Genomic DNA, 17671 nt, shown 5'->3' on the forward strand with positions numbered 1-17671 from the left:
CAAATGCTAATTTCGTTTAAATCTTCTTTAATTTTTGCTTATACTCATTTTTAACGATGCAAGCTCCTGATGTAGATTTTGGATGACCAGCTTAAACCTTAGAGCTAAATACCCTGAGGATGTCATCAAATATTGCCCACTTACTCCAGTACTGGACAAATGTTGCCACCTAGTGACAAGATAAGGAACTTCTCCCAAACACAAACACAAGACTCTCAAAGTTCGAAGTAAACTTACTATCAAAGTACATACTGCATTCAAAGAGCAAACACGAGGAAATCTGCAGATGCTGGAAATTCAAACAACACACACAAAATGCTGGTGGAACACAGCAGGACAGGCAGCATCTATAGGAGAAGCACTGTCGACGTTTCGGGCCGAGACCCTTCGTCAGGATATACTGTATTCATTTTCTTGCGGGCATACTCAGTAAATCCAATCGCCGTAATAGTATCAGTGAAAGATCACGCCAGCAAGGCAGACAACCAGTGTGTAAAAGGCACCAAACTGAAACTACAAAAGAAATAATAGATAGATAAATAGATAAACAAGCAATAACTATCAAGAACATGAGATGAAGAGTTGTTGAAAGTGAGTACAGAGGTTGTGATCGGGTAAGTGAAATTATTTCCCTCCCGGTTCAAAAGCCCAATGGTTGAGGAGTAATAACTGTTAGGTGGTGTGAATCCTGAGGCTCCCGTACTTTCTTCCTGTTCCTGATGACAGCAGTGAGAGAGAGGATGACATGGGTGACAGGGTCCCAGGGATGGAAACTGCTTTCCTGTGACAATGCTCTGTGTAGATGTGCTCAGTGGTTGGAGGGCTCTACCTGTGATGTACTGGGCCAAATCCACTACTTCTTGTAGGATTTTCTGTTCAAGGGCATTGGTGTTTCCACACCAGGATGCGAAGCAGTCAGTCAATATACTCTCCACCACACATCTTTAGAAGTTTGTGGAAGTTTTAGATGTCATGCCAAATCTTCGCAAATTCCTAAGGAAGTAGAGGCACTGCTGTGCTTTCTTCGTAATTGCACTTACATGCTGGGCCCAAGACAGCTCCTCTGAATGATAACGCCAAGGAATTTAAAGTTGCCGACCCTCTCCACTTCTGATTCTCCAATGAGGACTGGCTCGTGGATCTCTGGTTTCCTCCTGCTGAAGTCAATAATCAGCTCCTTGGTCTTGCTGACATGAGTAAGAGGTTGTTGTTGTGGCACCACTCAGCCAGTTTTCAATCTCCCTCCTAAATGCTGACACGTCACCAACTTTGACTTGGCCAATGAGTCGTGTCGTCAGCAAACTTAAATATGGCATTGGAGCTGTGCTTCGCCACACAGTCATAAGTGTAAAGTGAGTAGAGCAGGGGGCTAAGCACACAACCTTGTGGTGCACCTGTACTGATGGAGATTGTGGAGGAGATGTTGCCAACCCGAACTGACTGCCGTCTGCAAGTGAGGAAATCGAGGGTTGAATTGCACAAGGAGGTATTGAAGCCAATGGCTTGAAGCTTATTGATTAGTTTTGAGGGGATGATGGTGTTGAACGCTGAGCTGTTATCAATAAAGAGCATCCTGATGTGTGCATCTTTGCTGTCCAGATGTCCCAGGGTTGAGGGAAGAGCCAATGAGATGGCATCTGCTGTGGGCCTGCTGTGCCAGTAGGCAAAGTGGAGTGGATCCAAGTCATTTTTCAGGCAGGAGTTGATATGTTTCATCACCAACCTCTCAAAGCACTTCATCACTGTGCTAATGGTCAATGGTCACCTTTATCTAAACGAGAGGTTAAAGATCTCAGTGAACACTCCAGCCCAGGTCTTCCGTACTCGGCCAAGGCCACATTCTGGGCCGGATGCTTTTCGTGGGTCCACCCTCCTCAAGGATGCTCGCACATCAGACTCGAAATCACAGGGTCATTGGGGGTGATGGTTTGTGAAGGTTCCTCCACATTTTGATGGTCAAAGCGAGGATAGAAGGTGTTGAGCTCATCTGGAAGTGAAGCCCTGGTGTCACCTTGATTTCACGCTGTAAGAGGTGATGGCATCCAACCAATTCATTCATTAATTCACTTTTTCTCCAGAATAGCCTCAAGAGGTAGCTTTCCAGAGTTGGTACCTGGACCTCCCGATCACCAGGCTTCCATGTCTCCGATCTGGCCCTCAGCAGGTTCTGGATCTCATGGTTCTTCCAAGACTCTGAATGAATTTAAACTATCTGGCCCATCGAGTCTGCTCCACCATTCAATCATGGCTGATCCTTTTGTTTAATCTCCTCCTCAACCCCAGATCCCGGTCTTCTCCCCATAACCTTTGATGCCATGTCCAATCAAGAACCTATTGATCTCTGCCAATGACCCGGCCTCCACAGCTGCCTGTGGTAACAAGTTCCACAAATTCTCCACCCTCTGGCTAAAGAAATTTCTCCGGATCTGTTTTGAAAGGACACCCCTCTATCCTGAGGCTGTGCCCTCTTGTCCTAGACTCTCCCACCATGGGAAATGTCCTTTCCACATCTACTCTGGCTAGGCCTTTCAACATTCAAAAGGTTTCAATGAGATCCCCCTCATCCTCCTGAATTCCAGCAAGTACAGACCCAGAGGCATCAAACGTTCCTCGTACAATAACCCTTTCATCCTTGGAGTTATCCTTGTGAACCTCCTCTGGACCCTCTCCATTGCTAGCACATCTTTTCTAAGATAAGGAGCCCAAAACTCTTCACAATTCTGAAGCTGAAGCCTCACCAGTGCCTTAAAAAGCCTCAACATCACATCCTTGCTCTTGTATTCTAGACCTCTTGAAATGAATGCTAACATGGCATTTGCCTTCCTCACCACCGACTCAACCTGCAAGTTAACCTACAGGGTGTTCTGCACAAGGATTCCCAAGTCCCTCTGCATCTCAGATTCCTGGATTTTCTCCCCATTTAGAAAAGTCTGCACATTTATTTCTACTACCATAGTGCATGCATTTTCCAACATTGTATTTCATTTGCCATTTTCTTGCCCCATTCTCCCAATCTGTCTGTCCTTCTGCAGCCGACCTGTTTGTGGGATTGTAGGACACTTGTCTATTATTATAAAGTCTGTGACAACCGTGGTGCATTCTTTTAGATCATCTTGAACACGGCTCAGGCCCCCGGCCTCGAAGCAACCCCATGGTCACTCACGGCCTCCTCTTTGGCCGAGTGTGTCTGGACCTCTGGTGCCACACGTTATATGCTGATGGCAGGGTTCTCTTCAAACAAACCTGATTGAAATCACCAGTGACGACATGAAACGTGTCAGGATGGACTGTTTCTCGTTTGTTGGTGGCATCGTGCACTACCTCAAGCGCTTGATTCCAGTCGGCCGCTGGAGGTATGTAAACTGCTGTCAGGATCACAGACGGGAGCTCTCTCGGTAGACAGAATGGCTGGTGTTTGATTGTTAGATGCTCGAGTATGACGAGACCTCCCATCAAAGCACCGCAGAGATCTTATCACGAATCACACACCCCCAACTTGTAGCTTTTTCTGAATCAGCAGCTATCGAGGAGCCTCCGGGTCTGATTGGAGTTGTGCTGGGCCACGCAAGTGTAAAGCGAGTCGAGTGGGGGGCTGAGCACACAGCCCTGTGCTGGCGGAGCCCCTGGAAATCCAGAGGAGCAAACACAGGCAACATCCACAGGAAGGATAAAAATGACGGACAGTTCAGGCCGAACGGGATGAAGGATGAACAACTGCACTGGAATAACACCTCCTAAGATATTTCTCATTTTTTTTAATGGGCTTTGTAAATTAGCGGTTCCATGTCTGGAAGGAGGACAAACCGCGTAAGTCTTGTACCGGAGCGCAGCAGTCAGTGCAATATTCTTCAGTGCCAGTGATCGAGGATCAATTCTCACCACTGCCTGTGAGGAGTTTGCATGTTCCCCCGTGGCCGTGTGAGTTTCCTCTGGGTGTCCCCGGTTTCCTCCCACAATCCAAAGACGTACAGTACGGGTTAAAAATGAGTAAGATGTGGGTTTGCTATGATGGTGACGGCACCATGGCAACCCCCAAACACAGATTCGGACTACGTTTATGTTGGTTGTTGGGGCAAACGATGCATTTCACTGCATGTTGTGATGTACTTGTGACAAATAAAGCGAATGCTTCTTTGAACAATGCTTGTACAGGAGCTGGTTACTGTAGGGAATGATCAATGGGCAGAAGTGGCTGAGGTAACATGTCAGCTGTGTCTGTGGAAAGACCCCGAACCAGAGGGATGACACCACGGAACAGACTCCTCCAGCCCACCGCACCGTGCCGCCCAGTAACCCAACCGATTTGTCGTCGTTCCTCTCCGCGCCTCGTGGTGTATCGGGCGGCAGCCTTGCTGTTTCTTTAGCGGTTTTGTCTGGTTTTCGCGAGGCCGAGTTGCTAACTCGACGCTCAACCCAGCGCGGATGGTAAACGTGCAAGGAGCCGGCCGGATTCGAACCTGGGACCACTCGCCTCGGGGTCTGGTGCAGATGCCATTACAGCAGGCACAGCCCACCGAAGTAACCCTGGTCTAATCACAGGGCAATTTACAACTTACTAAGCAGAATGTCTCTGGACTTTCCTCTGTTAGACACTAAAAGCCAAATCCAGTTTCAAATTTGATGAATTTATGAAGAATATGGGGATCTATATTATAGGAACTGCCTAGTGCCGCAGTGATTCCCCAGCAAGTGGCATTCATCTATTCAGTTCAAACTAATAGTCATATCAGTTACTGTAAAACTGCATTTTATTTCTGTGATGATAAAGAATAACTATTTCAAATCAAGTTCCCATGAACATACCTTTCCTGTAGCTCCATGAGACACAAACTGAGCTTTCTCCTGCTTGGCAATCTTGACCTGACCCCTGGCGATACAGGGTCTGGCCAGCGATGTTCCGAGGAAGTATCTATCCTCATACACAGCGCCTGACTGCACCCAAGGCCAGATGAACTCCTCTACAAACTCCTTCCGCAGATCTTCAATAAAAACCTGGAACAAAAGCACAATGGGTATCGTGTTATGCATGGCTCTCAACACAAAACCAAAGGATTAGATTATATATAGTTTTATTTATTCATTTACGGGATGTCAGCATCACCAGCATTTATTGCCAATTCCCAGTTGCCCGTGAGAAGGTGGTGATGAGCTGCCTTCTTGAACCGCTGCAGTCCCTGAGGTGTAGGTACACCCACAGTACTGTTAGGGAGGGAATTCATAGACTTTCTATGGCCTAATACATATCTAGCCTTATGAACATATCAAGCATGATTCAATACTCTCCCCACCCAACATTGTGCAATCATAGTACTTGTAGGAGGCATGATTCTCTTTTCTGTCTGTAGTGTATTTTGTGGCGTGTTTAATATGGTAATCTGTCACATTCCAGGGCGTGGTAGAAGCAGACGTGTACAGTTATGCATTCATGCTTTGTCGTAGTTGTTTAGCCTCGTGAACAGTGTCAATCCACGGGGAATTACATTTTTTGTTGACCGCTTAAATACGTTAATTAATCGTGCTAACTTTGCTCAAATGCGCTTTGAACACTAATTGGAAGGTTATTAGAACGCATAGTTACGCTGATTTGAAGGCTACTTTGTGTGGGCGGAGAATGTTAGTGATTGGGATGCCGTTCTGTTTTGTACGGGGGGGGGGGTTTGCTGTTTCTCTCTGAATGACTTTCATGTTCTATCTTTGTTTCGTGGCTATCTGGGGAAGACAAATTTCAGAGTTGTGTAAGGGTACACGCTTTGATAATAAATGAACCTTTGAAGATCGCAATATCACTAATTTAGCTTGGTTAGTACTTTTTATATCGCAATAACATCGTTGATCTTTGCTGGTTTCACTATAAAGATCGAGTTAGAAATTTGTTACTTGGAAGCGCGCCCTACAATGTCAAGTACCCGGGGTCAGTCTCTCAGCAGTTTCGGTTTGTCTTCAAGTAGCCACTCTAGTATTGTACTTGTTCCTTTTGTAGAATGAAGGAAAAATGCACAAAATGCTGGAAGAACTCTGCAGGAATAGACAAATTGATGTTTCGGGCCTCTAGGTGCTGCGGACAATTTAGTTTGCCAAACAGTGCGGAAAATAAAATCTGTTGAAATAATAAAGTCAATAATTTGTATTTAAGCGTGACCACAACAAAGCATCCCAAGTTGATCTGCAAGGCTAATTTTCAAACAGAATTTGACACAGACAAACAATGGAAGGTGTACCGTCACAGAGGGCAGGTATTGAGGAGTTGAGTGAAAAGCTGAGGGAGAGAACACTGGAGTGTAAAGAAAGATCGAAAAACTGCAGAAGCTGGAAACATGAGATAAAAACACAAAATGCAGGACAGTCTCAGCAGGTGAGGCTTCACTCTTGGAAATGGAAACAGGACGCTTCATCAGAACTGACAAACTCGAGCTATCAGATGGAGCCAATGAATCGAGGGGGACGCCGATGGCTGAACCAAGCACCAACCCTCTCCAGCAGCAGGGTGGCCACGTGCATAAAGGCGGCAGTTTCCTCTGGACCAGGAGTATTACAGCACAATGCCATCTTACCTTCTTGGCTCCCAAAGCCTCAGCCTTCTTTCGAGCAGCTTCAAAATCTTCATCCTGCCCAACGTCAGCCTGTTGGTGATGGAAGAAAGGATTATTAATTTTACTTCAAGCATCAGGACCACACAAAGAACTCAATCACCACCTCAAAACCATAACCTCCCACTTGTATAATGTGTTCCAGTTAATGATGGGAGGCAGAGCGAAGTTAAGATGGCACTAAACGGAGACTCCTTTGCTTGCATCTCCGGAAACAGCTCGATTTCCATCTTTATTTTTCCCTTCCAGGGTTCTTTTGAAGACCCTGACCTGGAGTTAATTGCTGACTACGGTTCTTTGCGGGAATGGGACCCGCTCTCAGGGTTCCGTAACTGGTCGTAGTTTGGCCCGCCAAAGGTTCGGCCTGAGAGACCGGCTCGAATTCGGAAGCCTGGGATCTCTGGGCTCTGGAGACAAGATCAAGAGTTGGTGTCACGACAGGAGACCCGTGTGTCATCGGGGGAGTCGGGATTTCTGCTGTGAGCCCAAAAACCCAATCTTCGGGCACAGAACTCAAAAAAAGCGATGTGACAGACTTTTAACATCATAAATCAACAAGTTGTTTGTGACGTCTCCCCGCTCGCTGGGGAAAAAAACGGAGACACCTCCTTCTCCCTTATTAGGGAGGGAGCGAATCTGTTGAATGCCGGGTGAAACGCAAAGTCTTTGGGGTAACTGCAAGTCTGTGTCTTTGCTATTGCTTTGCTCACCTGAGTGACGGGTACCAATGCTGGTGGGGGAGGGCCGATTGTTGTCCGCTGCCGCTTATGTGCGGGAGGGAGAGGAGCTGGGGGGGGACTTTGGGGCTCTAACATTTATCTGTCATTCATTCTTTGGGGCACTTCTCTGTTTTTGTGGATGTTTGCGAAGAAACAGCATTTCAGGATGCATATTGTATACATTTCCCTGACATTAAATTGGACCTTTGAGCCTTTAAAGAATCCAACATGCCTTCTTAGAGTCACCGAACACTAGAACACTGAAATAGGTCCTTCAGTCCATGTGGAACTGATCTCCTCCCTAGTCCCATCTACCTGCACTCAGATCTTATCCCTCCATACCCCTCCCACTCATATACCCATCGAAACTTATCTTAAATGTTACATGTGAACCCTTATCTACCACTTCTGCTGGCAGCTCATTTCACTCTACACCATCCTCTGCACGAAAGAGTTTCACCACTTTATCCACCACCTTCAGGTATCCTTGCAGTTGAAGACCAAGTTTCATCCCTTCCTCAATGTTCCCTAGGTTTGTGTCTGCCCAAACTGGTGTTAATGTTCTAAACAATCCTCTTCTATCCCATGGTAATTTTGAGCAGAGACTATCATTGAGTAAAGAATTAATAACAATAATTATGGCCTTTTTTAAGATAAAAAGATGAGGAATGTTGCTTATTTATATGTACTTATTGTTTTACTATTAATAGAAGTATAACAGAGACCGATGGAAATAAATGGAGTATTTTAGAAAATCTGTTAAAAATTATTAATAATCTTTCAAAAAGACAATTGAAAAATACAATAATTTCTAAATACTATTGTTACTGTCAGAGGCTGTTTGAGACGCACGCCATGAAGAGCATTTCTTCAGCAGTGGGAGCTCGTCCCCACTACCACCCTTCAGCTGTGACCACTCTTGGAGCCTCAAACAGCCTCTGACAACCCAGTCCAACTCCTGGCCTTCACATGTGGCATCGTTCTTATGCCCGGCGGAGCTGTTCTCACTGACAGGAGAAGGGGCAAAGGCGGTCCACTGGCTCCTTAAAACCAGTTGCTCTGGGCAGATGGGGCTCGTTAACCACGGATGGCAGCTCATCTAGGAGAGGGAAAACTCCAATTTCAAACCTCAACTGCCTTGCGGCCATACCCGCTCACGGGAAAGGCTTTGGGAGTAAACCCCGAGGAAAAGTCCCGAGTCAGAGTCCCGAAGACGGCTGACTGCTGTACCCAGCACCGGCACGGCAACTCCTGCGATGCTGCTGGCACCAAACTGTATCGACTTTCATTGTTCCTTTGGATCTGTCATCAGCATGGAGAGGGGGATCCCACTGCATGGGCAACAGACGGATCTCCATATCAACTCTGCCCTGGCTTGCGCCCTGTAGAGGCCACTCCCGGTGACTACCAGAGGCACAGTACCCATGGTCGACCACGACCGACGGAGGAGGCCGCTCACATTGTCACTGCAACCACGTACTATCCAAATATTGACCTGCACACCAGGTCTACGAGATCAGCCAGCAACACGTGTTCCTGCTGGCACCAAGCTGGTGTGAGATGCTTCCTGTGCTCCCCGGCTGTACAGAAAGATAACAGTGATGGATTTGTTTTACTATGAGTGGGATTGAAAGGATCGAGGGTCAGCGCTAACATTTGTGCAGGTGCCTCCTTGGCCACGCATTCCACAGGTTTGGCTCCCCTGGCTTAGGGTCTGATTGCATGCTTGGAGAACACTCCCTATGCTGTTCTTTAAAGGCACACACTGCTCTTCAGCAACACTCCGTTGTTCTCCACTGCTCAGTAGCTGCACGCTCACTCAAGGTGAGGGTGATGTTCTCCAAAAGGGTTCTCCATTGTGGGTCCTCAGGTGACTGTACTGACTGAGCTAGGATCCACATGACCGGGATGTTTGGGTGGATTCGCCTGATGGAGAATGCCGATGCATGACTTTGTTTAACGTGGGGAGGCTGATGCCCGGGCAGCCACCACACAGTCCTTGACGGATCAGGGTCAGGGTCCGGTGGCCCGCAGTACAAGATGACTGGGGACCCTTCACTGCCGTTGTGACTTGTCCTCATCTTCCACCAGCTCCACCACTGAGGTCTTGATTGGATTGTTCATTGACCGCAATCTCTCCCTTACCCTGACTGTCATGGGTGATCCTACCAGGAGTTAAACGGTAGATTGCTAAACTCCCAACGGCGTCGCTTTCAGGATCTCAGGAACTCAATAGCCTCTCCACCTCAGTGATTTTCCACTCCCCAATCCTGATCTGCAACGCAGCTTCCAATATTTGTTGTTTATATTTTGTTTTTTTTTGTATTTGTAGTTTGTTGTCTTTTGCACATTTTGTTTGTCTCGGTTGTGTGCAGCTTTTTTCTTGCTCTCAGTTTCTTTATATTTACTGTGAATGCCCACAAGAAAATGAATCTCAGGTTTGTATATGTTGACATTTATGGACTTGCACAATAAATTTACCTTGAATGTTAATGCTCCTTCATAAATGCATCAGTTGAATCCATGCGTGAAGTGCAGGACGTCACAACAGAACTGTGAGAGCAGGGGAGTTGTCCCCAGTGTTCTGGCCCATATTTATCTCTCACTCAACAGCACTAAACGTATTCACACTGCTGCTTGGCGGACCAGCTGTGCTGAAACAGCCTGCTGCATACCAGTGCCGACCACTTCAACAGCCGTCCACTTTGTGTTTCGTGAAAGGGACATGATGGGTGTTACAGAAATGTAACTTTCTCTTTCTGAAGCAATATTGAGAAATGTAAGGTAAATAAAGACCATAGCCCATAAGATATAGGAGCAGAATTAGGCCATTTGGCCCATCAAGTCTTCTCCGCCATTCTATCATGGCTGTTCCATTTTCCTTCTCAGTCCCCTCTCCTGCCTTCTCCCCACATCCCTTCATGCCCAGACCAATCAAGAACCTATCAACCTCTACTTTAAATATACATAAACACTTGGCCTCCACAAGTAATTAACTTGGATCTAAACAAAATTTATTTCAAATATCAATTAACTTTAAGAAGCATAATTTCTTTGCTCCATCATCTTGCCTCAATTTCACAAACTTTTCTGAAATAAGGGGTGAAATTAACAACCAGGCCAAGTTTTTCCCTATTTCCATTAAACTTGCTAGCCAGGTATTTTTTTTCTCTCTGTTGCAATTTCTCAATCTCAGAAACAATTTTAGGAATGGATAGAAATTATGGATTTGGCACTTAAAATCTGAAAATCCATTTTGCAATGTTTTATCCAAGGAGCAACAAAGTGTGTGTTTTAAACCTTATCGTGCAATGTTGGCGTGTTGCTAACTCGGAGACTGTCACTGAACCTGCAGAAGCATGTTTGTCCACCAGAGGGCAGGCTGTCTTCACAGAGCATTTAATGTAAGAGGCACTCAGAATCAGCCTCAATAATTCCTTTCAGTAATATCCGTCTTGTTGACTGGCAGATACAATTTAAAACATTTCTTGTAGAAGATATAAAGTTCACACAGCCTGACAAGTCCCACGAGAAACCTTCCTCTACTTACTGAGTATCAGCAAGCCGGCTGTAATTATCTCTCCTTTTGCTGCCCGATAAATGTGCCTTAAAGGGGAAATGCAACAGGGGGTCTCCCTGACTATTGTAGAGGAGATGTGGGTTGAAAGGAAATAATCTTCAGATCAAGAACTTGATAAAGTGCAGCAACAAAATCAGCCAGGAATTCACCTATGCCCTCAGGGGCTAGTTAATTGTCACTGCACAATACACTCTCGATCAGTTTTGCATTTAGTGAGAAACCCCCTGCTGCTTCGTGCATTAGTGTGGCTGGGCACGGCAGGCTCTGAAACCCCAGAGCAACACACGCAAATCGCCGGATGCTCAGGCAACATCTAGAGAGGGGAATAAACAGTTGATGTTTGGGGCTGAGAACCTTCAAAAGGAATGGACAGGAAGGGGACAGACGCCAGCATTAGGTGGGGGTGGGGGGAGTACAGCCGGTAGGGGAAGGTGGGAGAGTGTGGGGGGGGGGGGGGTGATGGAATAAGAAGCTGGGAGGTGATAGGTGGAAGAGACACAGGGCTGAAGAAGAAAGAGTCTGATAGGAGAGGACAGTGTGATGGGTTAAGAGGTTGATGAAGGTGTTTTACACTTAACATCGTAGAAACATAGAAAACCTACAGCACAATACAGGCCCTTCGGCCCACAAAGTTGTGCCGAACATGTCCCCATCTTAGAAATTACTATGGTAACCCATAGCACTCCATTTTTCTAAGCTCCATGTACCTATCCAAAAGTCTGTTAAAAGACCCTACCGTATCCGCCTCCACCACCATTGCCGGCAGCCCATTCCACACACTCACCACTCTCTGCGTAAAATTACTTACCCCTGACATCTCCTCTGTACCTACTCCCCAGCACCTTAAACCTGTGTCCTCTTGTGGCAACCATTTCAGCCCTGGGAAAAAGCCTCTGACCATCCACACAATCAATGCCTCTCATCACCTTATACACCTCAATCAGGTCACCTCTCATCCTCCGTCGCTCCAAGAAGAAAAGACCGAGTTCACTCAACCCGTTTTCATAAGGCATGCTCCCCAATCCAGGCAACTTCCTTGAACATCTCCTCTGCACCCTTTCTATGTTTCCACATCCTTCCTGTGGTGAGTAAGACCAAAGAACTGATTGTGGACTTCAGAAAGGGTAAGGTGAGGGATCGGAAGTGAAAGAGTGAGCAATTTCAAGTCCCTGGCTGTAAATGTCCCTGAGGATCTAACTGGAACAAACATATCGATGCAGTTACAAAAGGAGGCACTACAGCAGCCATACTTCATTAGGCGTTTGAGAAGGTTTGGCTTGTCACCTAAAACATTCGAAAATTTCTACAGATGTACTGTGGAGAGCTGGTATGGAGGTGGGGGCTACTGAGGATCGAAATAAGCTGCAGAGTTGTAAACTTAGTCAGCTCCATCATGGGCTCGAGCCTCCGTAGTATCCTGGACATCTTCAAGCAGTGGCGTCCATTATTAAGCCCTCCCTCCCCTTCCCAATCACCCAGGTCGTGCCTTGTTCTCATTGTTACCGTCAGGAGCCTGAAGACACTCACTCAACAATTCAAGAACAGTTTCCCCTCCGCCATCCAACTTCTGAGTGGATATTCAACCCATGAACACTACTTCACCACTCTTGATTTCTGTTCTGCTGTAATTCCATTTTTCCCCTTTATTTATCATGTATTGAACTGTGCTGATGCCACAAAGTTAACAAATTTCATGGCGTAAGCCGGTGATTTTAAATCTGATTCTGGCGGAGGGCTGCAAACAGCAATTGAGGAAGTACGCAGCTGGTGGGGTATGCCTCTGAATTGGTGGAATATCAATCAGCGAGTTCAGGAAGAAAGTTTATTCGGATTTTTTATTATTTGGAGATAACAGCACAGTAACAGGTCCTTCCAATCCAATGAGGCCTCACTGTCCATGTGGCCAATTAACGTCCGAACCCGCATGTCTTCAGAATGTGGGAGGGACCCGAGCACCTTGAGGGAACCCGCAGGGAGAACACACAGACTCCTTACAGACGGAGACGGAACTGGTGGGTTGTTCACAGGGTAACGGTGCTACGCTGATCTGAGGGTTGTGGGCCTGTGAACCAGGAATTCAGCTGCTGTGGGCCGTAAGGTGGAGTTGGGAGAGGGTGGCAGAGTACAGGAAATAGGGTTACGTAAATGAAATTCAAGTCTGGACCCGCCGCCCCTTGTGGGGCCCCTGTAAACTGCGCTGGTACAGAGCTGGAACTGCCCGAGGATCGACACCCTAAGCTGTCACCCTATCCGTGCAAGCTCCTGCGTCGCGGTGGGTGGCTGGGGTGGGGGGAGCAGCTGAAATAGAAGGAAATCTGCCTCAACCTGATCAATTAACGCTTGACATGGCAGAGAGCAAGGGCCACTTTTCAAAGCAGAGGTGTCCTTTTAATTCATTCCCCCCCCCCCCCCCCCACCACACCAACTGCAATTCTGCAACCACACACAGAGTCTCCCTCCCACACCCAGGCCAAGTCTGGACCCAGCTGAGGACAGAATGTCAGGGAACGTGCACAAAATGTTGACGGAACTCGGCAGGGCAGACAGCATCTGTGGAGTCGGCACTTCAGGCTGAGACCCTTCATCAGGACTGGAAGCTCCTGCCCCCGTTCATTTCCAGCCCTGGTGAAAGGCCTCAGACCGATCAGTCAACTGGTGCTGCCCGACCGGCTGAGTCCCTCCAGCATTTTGTGTGTGCTACTCAAGAATTCCGGCACTTGCAGAACTTCTTGAGTTTACAGAATAGTGGATATTCATTTTCTTTCAAAGTTTGATGCTTTCCTGTGGGCCAGGCTGGACATTACTGCTCGTCCAGAGTTCATGGGGTTCAGCCTTCGTACTCAGCACTCCTCCCACCTTCCTGGACAATTCAGTGCTACGGACTGTTGCTTCAGGACTCTGGAATGTCTCCCATGACAAAGCCCAAGGAGCGGTCGAAGATCCAGAAAGTGAAATAAGTAAGAACTAGCTGTTAATCCAGGGCTTTCCACATTCACTCAGCAACTAGAACTAATATGATGAAAACTTGATTCAAAGTACATTTCTAGGTGAAACAAATTACTCAAATATTTCCAAATGAGGGTGTCAGGGAAAATAAAGTTGAATTTTTCATAAAGTAAGTGCTCAATTAAGGATACTAACAGAAACGTTCCCCTGTCCCGTGGAAGCTCTACAGATCACAGTTCATTGTTTGAAGTCAATTTATCATCAAAGTGCGTATATGTAACCAGAGATTCCTTTTCTTGCAGGCATTCACAGTAGTACAAAAAAAATACAACAGAATCGATGAAAAGCTACACTCAAACGTAGACGGACAAACAACCAATGGGCAAAAGAAGACAAACTGTGCAAATACGCATAAATAATATTGAGAAAGTGAGTTGTAGATTCCTTGAAAGTCAATCTACAGGTTGTGAAATCGGTTCAGTATTGACGTGAATGAAGTTATCCACGCTGGTTCAGGAGCCTGATGGTTGAAGGGTAATAACTGTTCTTGAACCTGGTGGTGTGGGACCTGGGACTTCTGTACCTCCGTCCTGGCGACAGCACTGAGAAGACAGCAAGGCCTGGATGGTGGGAGTCCTTCATGAAGGATGCTGGCATCGCTCCTTGTAAATGCGCTCAATGCTGGCAAGGCCTTTTCCTGTGATGGACTGGGCTGTATCCAACACCTCTTGTAGGCTCTTCCATTCTTGGGCATCGGTGTTTTCATACCAGGCCGTGATGTAACACATCAGAAAGAACATGAGAGAGAAGGTCAACCAAAGCAGCACACGCAAAATGCTGGAGGACCTCAGCAGGCCAGGCATCTGTGGAAAAGAGTACAGTTGACGTTTTGGGCTGAGACCCTTCAGCAGTTCCTCCAGCATTTTATGTGTGTTGCTTGGATTTCCAGCATCGGCAGATTTCCTCCTGTTTGTGATCAATTTTCAGTTTGGCGGGAGAAGAGCAAATCACACTGCATCTTCATTACCGCTATTCATTTGTATCACAAGCTCGATTCTTATCACTGCTTCCAGCCACTATTGTACCAGCAGAACAATGTCAGCTGCTAATCAAATTGCCTCAATCTACAGCCAGTACAACTGAATTGGAACTTCTATTTAACGGCGCAGTTTAATTTTCGTTCCAGTCCTTTGTACGGTTTGAAATAAAATGGAAAATTACAAAGAAGCATCATTTATAATTCTGTGCATTATCATTATTTCTTTTGTGCTTTGAAATTGAACTGGGATGCTATCAGATGGTGTGGGTATCTAACATATTAATGCACTGTCAATGAACACAATCCAGAAGCCTACACTAATAACCCAGTTATGAGAAATGGCACTCTACAATGTAGACTGGAGAATTTAAATTCAGTTAATTACATTTCAAGGATTAGCTATTATGTTTAACATGAGCCATGAATCCAGTGTATTGTTGTAATAGTCCATTCTGTTCGATAAGCACGATGAGGGTAAAGAATTCGGCTCCATTTACTAGATAAGGCTTGCAAAGTCACAGAAGTAACAGCTCCGTGGGAGCCGAGATCAAGTGGAAAATGAGACCCATCGGCAGGAGGCAAAGGACTGACGAACATCTGGGAGGCTCACAGAATATAAAACGCCACAGCACAGTACAGGCCCTTCAGCCCACAAAGTTGTGCCAACCCTATAACCCACTCTAAAATCAAATCTAGCCCTTCCCTTCTACATGGCCCTCCATTTTTCTATCAAAGTTCAAAGTAAATATCTTATCCAAGTACATATCTGTCAGCATATGCAGCCCTAAATTCATCTTCTTGCAGGCCTGGTAAGTCTCCTCTGCTCACCTGCTTATGTTTTGGATGTACAGAATCACTCATCTGGACTGAAATCGGAAGTCTCTGGAACAGTACAAAATGGCCACTTGGTTGCTAATTAAGGGGAACTTTGTAAACTTCAGGCAGGTGACCAATGGAATTCCCCTGCAGGGGTGAGTTATGAGGAAGCGAGGAATGCCTGATGGAAGGTGGGACCCCAAGAACAACGCCTCGTCCTCCGGTTGAGGCGGAAAACGGGACCCTTTCCTGGCTGGGCGTGAAACAGAAGGGCAGAGGGTGAAATCAGAATTGTAAGCTAGTTGGGCCACAGCCGGTGTCGGCCACAAAACTCCGGCAACCACACCGCGGGAAGATTAAACTCCACTAATCATCACCTTCTGTACTTCAGACCAGCAAATAATCGTATAATACTCCTATTAATGTACCAAACATACTTCTAGTTCACTTCCCCCCCCCCACCCCCAGCTGCTTCACAGCAGATCAATAAAGTTCGACCAGTTGTTTAAAGGGGGGAAGGGTAGCAACATAGGAGTGTGCAAATGGGTGAGCAAGTTCAGGAGGCTTCAGGGGAGACTGACGGATATGCTTTGTTGTGAGGAAGGCTTGCTTCAACAGTGTAAGTAGTTTCTTTGTAATGGGAGAAGGTGTACACTCAGTAGCCACCCAACAACCTAGAAGCACATAACAGCCGATTTGAAAGAAGTCTTAAACTGATCTTGGGAAGCTTTCTGTTTCGTGGCATCAAGTAATGGTACAAGTGTTTCTCCCTTTAGACGTCTGAATGAGCAGTACCTCACGATCAGCTTTCCCTCCAAGTTTGTTTTTACAGCTGTGCAATGAAATTTTTACATGGCCTGAAAACTGCATGGCACTTTAAAAGTATTCTTTTATAATCTGCATACTATGAATGTTAGATACAGGAGCAGAAGTAGGTTAATCGGCCCATCGAGTCTGCTCTGTCATTCAATCAAGGCTGATCCAATTCTTCCAGTCATCCCCACTCCCCTGCCTTCTCCCCATACCCTTTGATGCCCTGGCTAATCAAGAACTTATCTATCTCTGCCTTAAATGCACCCAGTGACTTGGCCTCCACAGCCGTTTGTGGCAACAAATTCCACAGATTTACCACCCTCTGACTAAAGTAATTTCTCTGCATCTCTGTTATAAATGGATGTCCTTCACTCCTGAAGTCGTGCCCTCTTGTCCTAGAATCCCCTATCATGGGAAATAACTTTGCCATATCTAATCTGTTCAGACCTTTTAACATTTGGAATGTTTCTATGAGATCCCTTCCCATTCTCCTGAACTCCAGGGAATACAGCCCAAGAGGTGCCAGACGTTCTTCATATGGTAACCCTTTCATTCCTGGAATCATTCTTGTGAATCTTCTCTGAACCCTCTCCAATGTCAGTATATCCTTTCTAAAATAAGGAGCCCAAAACTGCACACAATACTCCGTGGGGTCTCACATCCCTGCTCTTGTATTCTATACCTCTAGAAATGAATGCCAACATGGCATTCACCTTCCTCTCAACTGACTCAACCTGGAGGTTAACTTTTAGGGTATCTTGCACAAGGACTCCCAAGTCCCTTTGCATCTCTGCATTTTGAATTCTTTCACCATCTAAATAATAGTCTGCTCGTTTATTTCTTCCACCAAAGCACATGACCATACACTTTCCAACATTGTATTTCATTTGTCACTTCTTTGCCCATTCCCCTAACTATCTAAGTCTCTCTGCAGGCTCTCCGTTTTCTTAACACTACCCGCTCCTCCACCTATCTTTGTATCATCAGCAAATTTAGCTACAAATCCATTAATCCCATAGTCCAAATCATTGTTACACATCATAAAAAGCAGCGGCCCCAACACCGACCCCTGTGGAACTCCACTGGTAACCAGCAGCCAGCCAGAATAGGATCCCTTTACTCCCACTCTCTGTTTTCTGCTGATCAGCCAATGCTCCACCCATGCTAGTAA

At 46.2% G+C, this 17671-nt stretch overlaps 1 protein-coding gene across 1 annotated transcript in view; it reads right to left on the reverse strand.

Annotated features, from left to right (window-relative positions):
* Window positions 1-17671, reverse strand: part of ass1 (argininosuccinate synthase 1) — a 180550-nt gene that overhangs the window by 144748 nt on the left and 18131 nt on the right. Inside the window, exons 3-4 of the mRNA XM_073052786.1 lie at window positions 6552-6620; window positions 4804-4992 (exon numbers count right to left, since the gene is read on the reverse strand). Coding sequence (XP_072908887.1) covers window positions 4804-4992; window positions 6552-6620 — 258 coding nt within the window. The remainder of the gene's footprint in view (window positions 1-4803; window positions 4993-6551; window positions 6621-17671) is intronic.

This window comes from Hemitrygon akajei, chromosome 7, assembly GCF_048418815.1.
Source record: "Hemitrygon akajei chromosome 7, sHemAka1.3, whole genome shotgun sequence".
Lineage (NCBI taxonomy): Eukaryota > Metazoa > Chordata > Chondrichthyes > Myliobatiformes > Dasyatidae > Hemitrygon > Hemitrygon akajei.